We start from the raw sequence: 15,429 nt of genomic DNA, 5'->3' as shown, positions 1-15,429 counted from the left end.
CTCTCTTGTCTAGCTGCTTCGAGGAAAAGGCATCTTGCTGGTTATTCTTTCTAGTCTGGTGCTTTTGTAAGAGGGACAGAGACATATCTGTAGGCCAGATTATGAGGACAAGGTTAAACTGGCACAGGACTTTGCACAGAGACCGTCCCCAGCAAGCAGCTCCCACGACATATTGGATCTCTGCTTCCCTCATTTCATCATATCATCAGTCCTTGCACTAAGGACTGGGATATGTGGGTTTTTCAAGCTCTGAAAATGGATGTCATTTTCAAGGAGGAATAGGAGATACTTCTTAACACTGTTCTTCCTGTTTTAGAGTTGATATATCTTTTCAAGAGGTTGTTGGAGCTGAACAGACACAGGCCTTTACTACACCCTTATCTTTCTTACTTTTGTAAAGAATAAATTTAGTGTCTAACTAGAAATTACATAAGCCCTAAATTAGGTATTAGCATTATGGTGGCTAAGCTCCCACCCTGTTAACTGCATCTTAAAATGTTCACAGATCTAAGTCACCCTCTTTCACCACATCTCATCCATCTCCCTAAAATCAGGACTCCAAACCCTGTGCTGCCAATCCCACTGGCCTTCTGCTCCACATTGCTGCTCATTCCAAACCACATCCTTCCTTGCAGGGCCATCAGCCTCCTCAGGCCTGCTCCCCTCCCATGTGGCAGTGTGAATGACAAATCTCCAGTATTCAGCATCCAGACATGACCATCTCAGGAATCCTCTGTGCTTTTTTTTTGGCAAGTCGCCTGCCCATCCCCAGGCACTTGCTGTATCCAAGCTGTGCAGGTTCCTCAACAAGCACAGCTGCCTCCCACATGCTCTACATCTGAATGGGAAAGCCAGATCTGCTTCCATAGCTTGGGCTAATAGGCAGGACAGTTGAGCTATTGCCAACAAAACAGCCTCACAAAAGAGAAAACATCACACAAACCTCCCTGGGATGTGAGAGGGTTGGTCTCCAATCTCTGCTTTGATGACTGCTTAGGGACTTCACGCTAACCAGTAACAGGATAGTATAAAAGCATAAACCTTGCCAAAGGACTGGGCAGAGGTTGTGTCCCTTGAGCACGAAGTCTGGTGGGAGATGCCGGTTTGATCTGTACCTCCAGATGCCAGCTGGACAGTGAGATCAGTCACCTGCAGCATGATCCCCCGATGCAATATGGAAGCCAGAAGAAGGACAGGCATCCTGCAGCGTTTCAACATCCCTGCACCTGTTGTGGCCAACGCAGGGAAGTATTTGCTGATAGTGGATTTAGCATTTCAGCTGAAATAGGAAGGTAAAAGTGTAGCTTTACAAAATGAGTTCAGGTGCGAATCTACGCAAGTCTTTTGGGATACAAATTCTGCTAAACATCCTTAGCCATCGAACACAGACAGCTGGAAAAATGTCGCGTCTGAAGTCCAAGGTCTGTGAACATAAATCACAAGCACCTCTGGGTTTTCGGTGCCATGAGGAGTATACCCCAGCTAAGCAGAAGTAGGGAGACTAGAAGACACCAGTTATGGGCCTACAGTCCTTAATCTACTACTCTATGCCAAATTTTTTTGTGGATGTTCCTGTTGTTGCTTTGTTGGGTTTTTTAATACTTCAGTTACACCTGCAAGACATACAATTTACTAATTTTTCATCCTGGCTCACTGAATTGAATTTAATAGAGGTTGTTGGTTTTTTTTTTTTAATTCACAGTCTTCTGAAGTACCTTATTACTTCTTCTGAAGTATGCATATTTTATAGAAACTTACATCCAAATTGCAGTTTAATTCTGTACTTAGTTACTTTTAATTCACATCAAAAGCTGAATGTCAGCCACCAACAACTGAGTTGCCAGGGAGCAAATCTAACTCTTTGAAGATGAAGCAACCATCAGAAAATAATTTACACTAAGCAAGCTGAAAAAAACATCACATACACACGAGAACAAATTTGTAGTTGTATTTTATTTAATCAATGAAAATCTACCTTAAAAACAAAATCAGATTTTGTAACCCAATACATTGGACTAGAGAAAGCTTCAAGCTTTTAAGCACAAGCCAGAAGTCACAGTCTCAAATGAGAGTTTCAGAGGCCAAAGCAATATGCTGGAACAAAGTAGTATCTTCAGGTGGAGGCATGCTCCTTGCACCATGAGCGTGGTTTTGGGTGCAGTCATTTTTTAGCTGTCAGTTATAAGAAGAAGCTTTTGTATTTGTCTTACGGTTAAGTCTGTTACATTGCTTACCTAGGCCCTGGATTAATGGAGAGAACAGGCAAATTAAAGCCTGTCCAATTACTATCAACAGGCAATTTACATTGTGGTAAAGCTAGCTTTATTTAAATGAGGTTCAGACAAGAATTAACTTTACATATTATTAACAGCTTTGGAGCTACAAACATAAGAATTGGGATTACACAGGTCATGCTATTGTTATTTTGTGTTACCTGCTGCAGTTACTGCAATATGGCTTAACGTACATAGGTATACAATTTGTACAAATTCAGCCAAGTTTGCACTTGTGAGGTGTTATTAAGAGCATGATTAACTTGTAAGATGACTTAACCTGTGGAAACCAACCAAGGTTGTTGGAATTGCCCAAAGCTAAGGGGGAAAGCTGCCGCTAACAATGCACAGAGATAGACTGGATTGTTTGAAACCACATTGTTCGGCTTTAAATATTTATATAATTTGCTCTGAGGTAAGGAAAAATCTTTTGATGCTTCCACACAGGGCAGCACCAGATGGTGCAATCACACCAGTGCAATCAGTCACGTTGCTTGCTGTACGTGCAGCCTCGAGGAGAGGCAAGCACCTGCCGTAACAAGAGCATTTGTACACTAAAAGTTGATTTTACAATAAATTACTATACAGGTACAATAGTGAGCTACTGGTCAACTTGATGGGCATCGGTTTCACAAAGTGCGATCTGTAACCTTCACTTTAGAAATCAGAGCTGAAAGTACTGACTTGTACCCCATGTTTGATTTTAATGTAAACAACAAAAGAGAGGACCAACTCCTGTTGGGGCTTCTTTCCATCCTGAAATCACCCTGCTCGTTCTGGTCTTACAGCTGTTGTCAGTCCAATCCACCTTACATGAAGGTTTGTAACATCTCAGCAGCCCAAAGATCTCATCAGCTTTTTGCAATCCAACACAGAATTAATCACCAAGCCCCTACTCTCCTTCCTATTCCCCTCTCGGGGAAGACATGGAATTGATAGGAGCATGGAGTATTTTGGGAAATGCTCTTGTGGGGGAGAGGTTCGGGCTGGGGTTGGGAAAGGAGGATGCTTGTATGAAGGAAGGATGTTAGATGGTGTCGGTGTGGGCAAAGGCCTGGGGTTGGATGGGACAGTGACCAGAAATGAGCAGACTCGGGAACGAGAGGGGGTGCAATTTGAGGGCTGTGGTACCACTGGGGTTGCTACATGAGCAAAACGACAGGACAATGGTAAGTCTGGAGGGTTCTCAGAAACCAGGGAGGAGTGCAAGTAGAAGTGAGTGGTATATCTGACAGGTGCCGGGGCTCTCCTTTTGTCTTAAGAAATATCATAGTTCTACATTAAAATCAGAACTGGGTTTAGGATATACATATAAATATTCAAAGCAAGACAGCCAACTTTTTGAGAGATTTTACAAGGGGAAAGACCTGGAACAATAAATAGGAAACTACATGTTATCAATTTCCACTCCAATGGTATCAATTTCCTCTCCAGGCTAATCTACAAAATTCATTTAAGGGTACGCCTAAATAGTACAGAAGTATCATAGATCTACATTAAAATCAGAACTGGGTTTAAGACATACATATAAATATTCAACACAATACAGTCCAGTCCTGAGACCTGAAGTCTGGAACAACAGAAGAAGGGTATTCTCAATCTCCTTTCAAGCTACACTGTGGAAGTAATTTCTGACTAAATCAGGCCTGCACGAATACAACTGAAGGATGGATAGAGATACCTGAATGGGACTGAAAGGCAGCAATCTTGAGCACCTCGCTCAAGAATCTGTGCGTGATCCAGTTCCTGCTGTTTGATAAAGACACATCTGCCACTCAGCCAGAAGACTCACATGCTCTCATCAGTCAGCCCTCCTTTTCCCCCTCACACACAAGCCAAGCAGCATCTACGGCCACTCGTAGCTCAAATCAAGGCAGCTACGGAAGATGTGGGGAGTAAGGGAGTCTGCAGAGAGAAGGGAGGGGGATTCAGGGATGAGTGAAGGGATTCAAGGAGATGGGATAGACAGGATACACGTTAAGTGAGAGGACGGTAATAACTGTGGCACAAGTTTTAGTGGTCTGTCCATTCACTCAGTTGTGCATCTCCAGCCTAAATGGTGTATTTTGGTCAGAGGCAAATGACCTTTGAATGGAACACACGTGTGGATATAGCCAACATTAAAGGCATTGGTTTTTTTAATAGAAATGACAAAAAAAGATGTGGTCTTCAGAATAGCAGATGTTAACATCCAAGAATAAATGGTAGTGAATAAAGCTCCTGGTTGTATCACAGGATTGTCAGTTGTTCTCTAGGACTGGCATCTCTCCATATGCCACATGGATGCTTAGCACATCTGAAAAAGATGACAGTAAAAAAGCTTTATCAATGACAATTTACTCTCAAGAATATCCCATTTTCCTAAGCAGTTCTCAAAAATAAAGATAAAGGTCTCAGGACTTAGTGAAGCAAGTGCAGTAAATATCCTAGGGAGAGACTGTATCTATCATTTCCGATTCAGATTTTACTGAAGTGCAAAGAGCTTTGACTCCAGGTTTACCATGGAAGGCAACACTCACATCCTTTAGGATTTTAAAGAGAGCTTTGTTAGACAAGCAGGGTGTTTGCGGATTAAATCTCATACATTAAACACATGCCATATGAGTGCCTATCTAGGAAAACTGGAAGCCACATTTTCTACCTCTCAGAAATATCACCCTAAACTGCAGGCCAAGTCAAAAGTGATTAATGTGAGGGTAGCTGTACAGAAAAGAAACAAGGTGTTGAATAGTCAAAGAGAGAGAGGCAGTAAAATGAGGAGAAGAAAAAAAAAAAAAAAAATATCTGTAGCCTGTTGGTTAAACTGAGGAGCAGTTGCCTTTCACCAGACTAAAAAAAAAAAAAAAAATACAACAGCTTTAGAGATTACAAAAACTATTCTGGAAAAAGAAAGTAATTGCTGGCTGAAAATGCTACTTACATTCAAGGCCTCAGGAGCCATTGAGTTCTGACTTTGTGGACTATCACAGGATGCTTCTTCTTGACAACTATCATCCACCCATGTCTGTGTTTTCCCATCTTCCACTGGTGGGTGATGTTGTCCTTCCTCACTTTCTCTACATGTTTGCTGACCTGTATGTTGGTCTGAGATTTCCATAATCTGTCGAACCTCTTTTTCCCTTAATTTTGGTGGGTGTATGTTTAGGGGGTCTTTGGTTGAATCTTCTGAAGTACTTAGTTCTAGTGTTGATTTCTGAAGTCTCACACTTTCCCTTGAAATGTCTTCAGGGCTTGTCGCAATTGTTAAAGAATTCTGACTTTGTCCATCTTTCAATATCTCAGGAGTTAACTGCGTATCTTTTGTTTTTTCTACAGTTGCATGAATTTCTGCAGACTCTGTTAAGGTAGCAGTTTTCACTACTCCTGATTGCTGGAACTCTTGTTCTTTACTCTGTGTACCTTCCTCCTCTACCTGAGGTTGATGACCCACCTGCGTACTTTCCAGAAGTTCAGGTATATTTGTATCTGATGGGCTTTTCCCTATGGACTTAATGTGCTGCTCTGACTCAAAGGCAGCTGACTCTTCTGTTTCTGCAAGTTTGTGAACAGCCGTCTGGATGGCGTTCAATACAATTTTTGTACTCTGGGACTCTACAGTCACAGACTGAACAACATCCTTCTCAAATTCCGTGTGGGTGAGAGACAGACTGTTGCTTAGAATACCATTTTGTTCAGGTTGCCCTGTACTCTGGAGCCTCTCTTGCTCCTCTGATATTCCATTCAGGGAAACAGGAGTTACTTGAGGCTCAGGTACCTCTGCACTACCAAGCTCTGCAGTCTTACAGCCTGAAGAGTCAATAACAGTAACTGGGACCTCTTCAGAAGCCATTTGCTCTGTTGTGGTTGCCAAGGGCTGTACAGTTTCGGCTGTCATGTCTGTGGGCGTTACAGTTTTTGTGATGACATGCTCTGCAACTGCTGCAGCTGCTACAGGCACATGCACTTTCAGAGCCTCCAAGCTTTCAGCCTGTAGGAAGGCTGCGTCAGAGCCTTCCTCTTGCACCGTGAAAGCCTCTTGCTGGACAGCAGTTGAACATTCATCACCTCTCACAGCTTCCTGTTTTCCACATTCAAATACTTCTTTGGCTCTTTCCAGCAATTGCTCATTTTTGTTATCTTCTTTCTGAAGGTCTTGACACTTCGAGGTTTCTACAAGTTCTTCTTTTTCCACAGTCTCTTCTTCAAATAATCTGCTTGGTGTTTCACATTTCTTAGGACTTACGTTGGTGAGGACAGCGCTTCCATTTTCAGTGATATTGGGGCATGTTGATGCTGAATTAGATAGGCTGCCTGCTTCTGCTTCAATCTGTGTGGGAGCCTCAGTGACGGTGGTATCACTCTCCAAGTGCGTTTCAGTTTCGAGCATAGCATCTTCCATTTTGCCACCTTCAGTTTCATCACTCTGGGAGGGGGTTTCAGTTGTTCCTTCTCTGTATTGTGGCTCTAGGATGGGCACAGAATCTTTTGCTGTAATGTGCCTGCCAGCCCCATCCCTCACGCTCTGCTCAGCATTTGCAGATGTTTCTGAGCCAATTGTTTCCAAAGGAAGGGCAGAGGTTTTTACCTCATCCTGCAGTGAAACATCAGTAACAGTGACTTCTGTGCTTTTTACTCCAAGGAGTACAACATCATCTTCCTCTTCCTCTCTCTGGGCAGGTGCCCTGCTAGGAAGTCCTTTAGTACAAGCTTGCTCTTCTGAGTCTAAGTCAGGAATTTCATCTTGTCTTTCAGTTTTAATGGGGACCACAGTGACAACTGCGTCTGTGCACTCTGGTCCCACAGTGAGGGTTTTGCCCTCTCCTTCAAGCTGCACAGGCTCTTCAGCTGTAAGCCCCAAGGAAGAGGTTTCGTCCTCTCTCTTGTCCTGCACCTGCAGAGAATTGCAACAGACCTGTGAAAAAGGGTATGAGCAGGTAGGGACCAGGAATGTTCTGCGTAAAAAAGCACCAAAAGAAATGACCAAAAGGAGGAGGGTTATGGAAAGAGTGCGAGGTGATGACACCAAGATTAGCGAGTCACCAAAAGCCCAGCTTGTGTTCAGTTTCTCAGCACACACAGCTCATTAAACAAAGGGCAGCCTAAAGCAAGGGACAGCCGTCAGCTCTTGAAACAAAGACTAAGTCTGGAAGATGGTGGGGAGGTAAGAACGCATCAACCACAGTAACTGCTGTGCATTTAAAGCTGGAGATTTCATTTCCTTTCTTTTCAGAGGTACCTCAGCTACAATTGTATCTTTGACTACAACTGAAGATACTCTTCACTACGTATGGTACCAGATGGATCCCACAGGTATCTCAGGTGTTCATATAGTATCTTAAGTCACACTGTGCTGTGCAGGAGCCCTAATGGCAATTGTTTCAGCACCTCTGGATCTATGCACACCATCTCCCACTTCATTTCTGTAGGAATCACATCCATCTCGCTCTGCGCACAAGCCTCAGTGGCTGCTGCTTCTGGACATCTGTGTGTGTATCTCACCAGAACTGAACTTCAGTTGCCTCGGGCTGCACACAGAAGGTCCTTGACAGTAATACCGCCACAACCTGGTTATAATATCTGGTATAATGTCTAACACATGCTGGTTTTTTCTTTGACAAATCAACCTTTGTGTTATATGTACTACTCACCGCAGTCTGTACTTCTGGAATACATTCATCTCTTGTCTCCTCTACTGTCAACTCCGCCATGGGCAGCTTCTCTTGTTCTGAAGGCTTCTGTTTTGCAAACATCTCTTCCTTGAGAGTGACTGCTTTGATGCTGTGAAACTCTCTGTCATATGATGAAGGTTCCTCTATTGTCCTCTGCACTTCAGATACTTCTTCATGGTCTTGTACAACTGCTTCTTCACATGCCTGCAACTGGCTTTCATCTCTCAATACATCTACATTTTCACATTCTTCTGTGCTTTCTTTCATTGCAGCAGATATTTCACTTCTCTCTTTTTGCAGAACATGCTCTTCAACTCCATTTTGGCCCTGAATGCTCCCTGTACTTTCCTGGAGCTGGAGCCCATTCTCCTTGAGTTCTCCTTTTTCCAAGGACTGTTCAAGCAAAACAGTTTCCTGGCCTACAACGTTCCCATCTTTAGCATCATCCTTCACTTCTGACTCAATCCCTTGTACTGTTGTAATTACAGTTGCTGTCGTGGTTCTTTCACTAACCAGCTGTGCTACATCTGCTGACTTTACTCTTTCAACAACTTCATGAAGAACTTTTTGCGTCTGTTGTTCTAACTCTTTCAGATTTTGTTCAGTGGCCTCTACTTCTTGTACAGGTGTAACTTCCTCTGTAGTATCTGGGGTTTCTATCAACTGTGAAACAGCAGAAACCATCTCAGTTGTCTCCTCAGCAAGGGACATTTCCATTGTTTCTTCAGCGCAGGAAGCTTCCACTGTCTCCTCCAGAGCTGTCACTGCTTCTGAGGTTAGCTCTAGCTCACTTGCCGTGGTGTCATCACTTAGATCCTTTCGCATCTCTGGCACTGTCTTAGCAGCTACCACTGCTTCTTCCACAGTAACATCCGATTCAGGTATTTTCTCAGTTTCTTCCTCTTCTTTGGCCTGCTCAATGCACTCTGTCAGAGCAGCAGATATCCAGGATGGTGACCTTTCTTCAATACTGGTAACCGCCCTTTCCCCTTCCACAACAGTAACAGTAACTGCATGTACCAGCCCTTCACATGCTTGCTCAGTTCTTAGCGTCTCTGTTTCTTCTGCTCTCTCTTCCTCTGAGGTTCGTTCTCTCATTGCTTCAGCATCTTTTGCTTGTTGGGCTTCAATTTTCTCCTGCTCTGCAGCTTCATATTCAGATAAAGGAATAACAGCTGGAATATCTGAATCTTCTTCAGTTGTTTCTGCCATGTCTTCTCTTGCTTGTTTAACATGAGTTGCTTCTGGCTTTGCATCTGATTTTTTCTTCCTACGCCCAGGCATCAGTTTTCTGAATGGAACCCACGATTCATCTTTTCCAGGCTCACCATCCGACGTTGAATGCTCCAGGCTAGATCCCACAACAGAGTCATCAGTTCTCTCTTCCATTCTGGTTTTGGATCTCCTTCTTGGAGTGACTAACCTTTTAAATGATTCCCATGTTGAAATACCTTCACCTTCAGACGGGCTTCCAGCTTGTTCTGGGGAAGAGTTCCCTTGTCCTTGATCACTCTCCTGAGAACTAGTAAGAATTGCATCTGCTGCCATTTCTTTGCTCTGTCCAGACTCTTCTATTTTTTGGCTTTCTTGACCAAGCTTATGTTCAGATTCTTCATCAGACGATGATGATTTCCTGGCTCTTTTCTTTGAAGAACCTACACATATAAAAGCTTCCCAGGACACAGAGGTGTCAACCTTTCTTTTGGGCTCTTCTGTGGTTTTCTCTGGTTTCTGATCTATCCCATTTTCTTTTAATTCTCCCTGATTTTCATCAACAGTGTTTTCAGTTGCAGGCACTGAAACACTCTTTGTCTTATCAATTTCTTCTTCTTTATCACTTTCAGAAGGTCTTCTGACACGTTTCTTGGGAGTCACCATCTTTTTAAATGATGCCCAGGGTGTAACACTTTCTCTTTTTCGCTCCACATCTGAAATTGCAGCATCTTCATTTTCATTGACCTGCACTCCATCTACAGTTTTTTCCAAAGAAGGAATTTCATTCATCTCCTCAGGAGAAGAAGCAGAACTCTCTCCCTTTTGTTCTTCTGGGCTATCTGGGGAATCTGATAAGTGCTGAATTGGTTCACCCTGTTCCCCTAACTTAGATTCTTCTCTTTTGCCTTTATGCTTCTTTCCAGACAGTTTTTTTAATCCAGTACCCGTAAAGAGTTTCTTTAAAGGGCTGCCTTGTAGTTTAGTTTTTTCTTGAGAAGACAGCAGTTCAGCTTCATTTGTGATACCTTCTGGAGGCCTCTTTCCAGCTGCCTCTTCAGGAGTTATTTCTGTGGTTATTTCATCTGGTTTGATAGTATCAGTCATAACTATGCCAGTTTTTCCCTGTAGTCCTTCATCAGTGGGTTTGATTGACTGTTGATCATCCTCTGTGTCAACTGAACATTCGTAAGTAGAAAAGGACTTCAATCCAGGAGCACCCAGAGTCAGTTTTGTCTCCTGTTCTTTCCTTTCCTTCTTCTCTGTGGTTATATCCAGAGCTTCTCCCTGTGTGAGGTCTTCTGCCGTGGGTGACATTTTCAATTCTGCTTCTTCTGGTTTTTCATCAAGTGTTTCTTTCCCCAGTGGAGCAGGTTTATTTCCTTCTCTTCCTTCAGATTTTTTAAGCTGTTCACTAGAAATTTCAGTTGGCAAAGATCCTGCTTCAAGTTTATTTTCAGAGGATATTTCAGTTCTGTCATCTATTTCACATTTCTCCATTGACTCCAGTTTTTCTCCCACAGGTAGGACTTCTGAGGATGTTTTTAATTCTCCGTTCACACTGTCAGAGACAACAGGTACCACTGAGCTTGTTTTCAGTGGTTCCTCTGTCAGCTCACTTTCTTTCTCTCCCTCAGTTTTTTCCTCTTTTTTACCAAGATCTTCTGAGACTTCCACCCGTTTCCTTTCTTGATCATCATCATCTGTTTTTTCCTCCTTTACACTTTCTTTAACAACTGCTGCCGTTACATCCTCTTTTTGTCCCTGATCATCATGCTTGATTAGCTCTTCCTTCTCACTTTCCTCGACTCCTATGGCTGCCACAGTTGTTTCTGACTCTCGTTTTTCACCTTCGGCTTGCTCCTTCTCATGCGCTTCAATAGTTACTGCTGTCACATTCCTCTCTTCATCTTGCTTCTCAAACTCAGGTTTCTCCTTTTCACCGGTTTCAGTTATTAATGTTGCTTCTTCTTTTTCTTGCTCCTCTTCTTTTGTAGGAGACTGTGGTTCATCTTCTTTAGGCTTCCTAAAACTCTTCTTTTTTCTAAATCCAGTCCATCCCTGAGTAAAAAATTTTCTTAACGGCGATGCAGTATCAGTGGGTAAGGCAGCTGACTGAGAACAAATCTCATTTGCTTCTGGTGTTTTAGGAGATTCATCTTCTGTTTTTTCATTTTTCAGTGTGTCTTTGGTGCCGTCTTCTGCAGACGGTACATCCTCAGGCATCACTATTTCTTCTGAGCTGACTTCCTTCTGATCATCAGCTCCTTCAGGGACTTGTGTTTCCTTTTTTACAGTAAGCAGCTGAACTGGTTCTGATTTCCCTGTCTTTTCCTTCTTCACTGTGAATCTGAACCCAACAAATTTAAAAACCTTTTTAAAACCCAGATCATAAGACTGTGGCTCAGATGTGTGGTCTTCTGCGTCTTCTTCCAAAGACGGCAACTGTTCAACTGTATGAGCATCCTCTTTCTCAGCATCTACACCATCCTTGGTACTTGAGTCAGGTGGACTTGTCTCCATAGCTTCAGTGTCTTCCTTCAAAGTTACACTGGAATGTTCTGTTTGTCCAACTGTTTAAACAACAACAACAAAACAGTTAGTTTCCTTCTCAATTTAATGTTATACCATTATATAAATATATATAATTTTTTAAATTTTTATTAAACCTTCCTAAACATACTTGTTCTATTATCTGCGTGCTTCTTCTATGCGCTATTATTAATTTTTTTTGACTAGTTTTTGTTCTAAGATTACTGTAATTCCTTTCATTCCTCCTATCATTGTATGAGTCTTTCCAAAGTTTATTTGTAAATGCACCTTTCAAGTTTATTCCTTCTTTTGCAGTTTTTTTTTTTGTGTTTTTTTTTGTGTGTGTTTGTTTTTTTCCTTTAAGGCATACTCAGTGAGAATAAAATGTTAATTCTATCCTATCGTTACTCAAAGACTATACAGAACACTATATGTAATTACTCCTGAAGCAAAGCTCCATATCCTTTCTATGCAGAGACATACCTCTGAGGGAAAAAAAAAAAAAAAAAAAAAACAACACACAGGCACAAAAAAACGACAACAAAAAAACGCAAACCCAAACTGTGCTGACCTAAAACGATGACAAGAAAAAAAAAAAAAGCTCATTTTACAGCTCTGTCCCAAGAGAACAGTAAGATGCAAAAATTCTCATGGGAAATTTCCTGGTTTTCTGAAAACCTGCAATCCCTGAAACAGTTACATTACAACACACTTTTTTTTTTTAAACATCATGAATCTTGGAATTCTCCCATATATCACATTACCACTATGGCCAGGCAGAAACCTCATCTATAGCAATTCCACATTGCTTGAAATTAATAAGGTCGTTACAATGCAAGCAGGTAAAATCCTACCCTCCACTGCTCATGAATCTTGTGTTCACATTATCTCTTTCTTGAGCACCAGTTGAGTTATTCCTTCAGGACTCTGGAAACCACCCTCTCAGTCTTGCTGGGACAATTTAAGTATTATCGCTCCCTCTGGCCGCGAGCTGCCTAAATTCACGGACTGGCATATAAATTAAAACTCCCTGAAATAAGGCAGTTAGGAAGACTGCACATATTCAGTTTAGAGCACAAAACTGCAAGCTCCCCATGCCCCAAATAAGTAACTTCGGAGGGAAAAAGGGGAAAGGTACTGTAATATATTCCTCAGTTTGTCTACGCTAAAAGTCATTTTTCTCACTGAACCAAATACAGAATTAAACACTGATCATTTAACATTAAATAAAAATTTGTTCACGAGCCAGACCTCTAAACACCTTTGGTGGAAACAAGGTCTGTAGAGTCTCCCTTCTGTTCTTCCTGAATTAATGCCAATGTGCTTACCCTTAGACATATGGAAATCTCTGTCTCCATCTGACATGACTTAGATAAAGGTAGAACCAAAACTGGGGCTGACAGCCAGTGGGGAATGCTGGTCTAAATGGGAAAGACCAGAAGCAGGAAGGCAACAGGAGCAGAGGAGAGGTCAAAAGGTGCTCGTGACTCATTGCAGGCAACTGGTGGGCACCTAGGGACACGGCTTTCCAAGGGTTTTCTTTCCTCCTGCAAACACTCCCTGGGAACGCATTTTGAAAATCTTGAGGTTTCAAAAAAAAAAAAAAAATATTAAGAGTTTATAGTTGCAGTTGAGGGTGCATTTCTTTATTTATTCCTATAACACAAATATACTGTTTAAGAGGAGTTTCAAGGTTTTACAGGTAAACAGGATTACTGTAAGAGGGGAATAATACAGAATATGAAGGAATGAATGAATGAGGTGTTCCATTTCCAAAGTGGGAGATAAGACCTAAGACTAGCGTATAAAGGCACCTCTTCCTATTCATTATAAGCATTCAAAGAATTTTTGCTTATTCTATTTATAAAAAGGTGTGTTCATAACACCCTAAGATAAAGACTATGTCTCTGTAAAATGCTTTGCAGGTGAAAAGAGCTGAATAACTATTACAAAATCTGCAGGTATGGGTATGTATTAAGATAGCAAATGCAATCATAAAAATAGAGAACGCACTTTAGAGGCACAGGGCTAAGCTTTCAAAACTGTTAAATTGGGCTTTAATTAGGTCTTCCTTGTGAGTCCAGCAAACACTCTACCTTGCAATACTTCATTTAATAAATTGCAAAAGGAAAAAAATAACAAAAAACTATTGACTGAACACGTACTTTCAATACCAATCTGAAAAGCTGCAACTATGCTACACATCACACTTCCATCACAGCGCACAGTGTGCATATTTGTGGACTTAATCCAAGTATTATCCCTTCAATTCCACAAAAAAAAGCATTTAACCTGCCCAGAAGGTATTGCATTCCCAAGGTAACACAGAGCTTGGATGTCAGCTGTTAAGTGATCTGCTGCTGTTGCTCCCATTCTCTACTTTGTCTACTTCTTTCACATTTAAATCCCTGGAAGAATCATTTAAAGTGAATTTCTGATGCCCTTCCTCAGCATTTGAGGAGAGAGAAGCCATTCAGGAAACTTGCCTGCATGCTGCCAGGAGGCTGCCACTGCTGAGTGACAAGCCTGCAGTGCAATATATATCCAAGTCATACTTTCACAAGATATATCCCAAAGAGCATTTTTATATCCAGTGGGGCACAAAAGAAAGAGAAGACCCAGTAGGTCAACTCTACACACTGAACTTTGTGTTTAGCAGTCAGATTCTTTAATTATGTTTTTATTAATGACATTCTCGGTGCCCAAACACTATTAGTGCACTTCTGAATGCAAAACAAACTGTGAGTAACTCTACTTGGAAAGGTTTGGAACTTATTTACACAAGGCACTGTTGCTCGCAGTACTGTAGCAAGTCACTACCATAGGTATTTTGGCACGACAACTAGCACTTTCTGAATTAATTCACTGAACTTGAAAGCATCTTTAAGAAACACAGGAGGGCCTCATCAAAATACCTACCAGAAAAAAACAAAACAAAACAAACAAAAAAACAAAAACAAAAAACAACCCAAAACAAAACCAAAAAACAAATCTAGTAAAACACTACTATGAATACGATTTCTTTAGGTCTGTGCTGAACAGGGCTGCACTTCACCAGTTATGTGCTAGTCAAGGCAAACAATACAATAAATATATATTCAGAGGCAGCGATAAAAATCAAAGGTGATATCATAAAACTGATCCACTTTGCTATTTTAATCCACTGTGGCTAAAAATTAATGCTGAAATTCTATTTTAACTGCTTACGTACCAGTTAGGCTTTCAAACATTTTTAATTGAATCAAGGTGTTTCTTGTGTTTTAATAACTGCAAGTGTTTTGTTTTGTTCTGAAAGAAACATAAGATTGTCAGTCTTTGGGAATCAGAAGTGCTTGATTTCCCAATTTCATAGGTAGCTTAGAATTTATTTCTGTTTTATCAGAAGTATACTGATCACATGTTGGAAAATTGCTATTTTCAGAATGACTGAATTCCTGTCTCATACCATTAAAAACGAAATTTGTAAGTAACACTTCTCTTTTAGTAGGCTGATAGACACTGTTGGAAGTGCAATTTAACTGCTCACACCATCTCCTCTGTCCCTAGAAGTGAAAATGGGTTTCTCTAGTTCCCAGAGAGTTAAAAAAAAGCACTCTTACTGCAAGAGTTAAATCCGCAGCACTTCATGTGCTCGAAGTCAACCGTGTCAACATCTGGAGCTGGTTGACTTTTCCCCCTAAGGATTTGCAGCACAGCGCTGGATTTTTTCCATGAATTCCCTACATTCTCAGTCTCTCAGATGGATGTCACACACCCCCAGCGCC

General features: G+C 41.5%; 1 protein-coding gene across 2 annotated transcripts in view; it reads right to left on the bottom strand.

Moving 5' to 3' along the window:
- Positions 1 to 1,935: 1,935 nt before the first annotated feature.
- AKAP12 (A-kinase anchoring protein 12) overlaps positions 1,936 to 15,429 on the bottom strand; it is a 30,463-nt gene continuing 16,969 nt past the window's right edge. For both annotated transcript variants that reach the window (XM_042795863.1, XM_033011567.2), the window contains 3 exons: positions 7,901 to 11,706; positions 5,194 to 7,143; positions 1,936 to 4,569 (listed from right to left, as the gene is read on the bottom strand). In XM_042795863.1, coding sequence (XP_042651797.1) covers positions 4,561 to 4,569; positions 5,194 to 7,143; positions 7,901 to 11,706 — 5,765 coding nt within the window. In that variant the 3' untranslated portion in view covers positions 1,936 to 4,560. The remainder of the gene's footprint in view (positions 4,570 to 5,193; positions 7,144 to 7,900; positions 11,707 to 15,429) is intronic.

Source organism: Tyto alba, unplaced genomic scaffold, assembly GCF_018691265.1.
Source record: "Tyto alba isolate M040663 unplaced genomic scaffold, T.alba_DEE_v4.0 Super-Scaffold_22, whole genome shotgun sequence".
In the NCBI taxonomy this organism is placed as follows: domain Eukaryota; kingdom Metazoa; phylum Chordata; class Aves; order Strigiformes; family Tytonidae; genus Tyto; species Tyto alba.
This window is presented reverse-complemented; position numbering and strand designations above follow the sequence as displayed.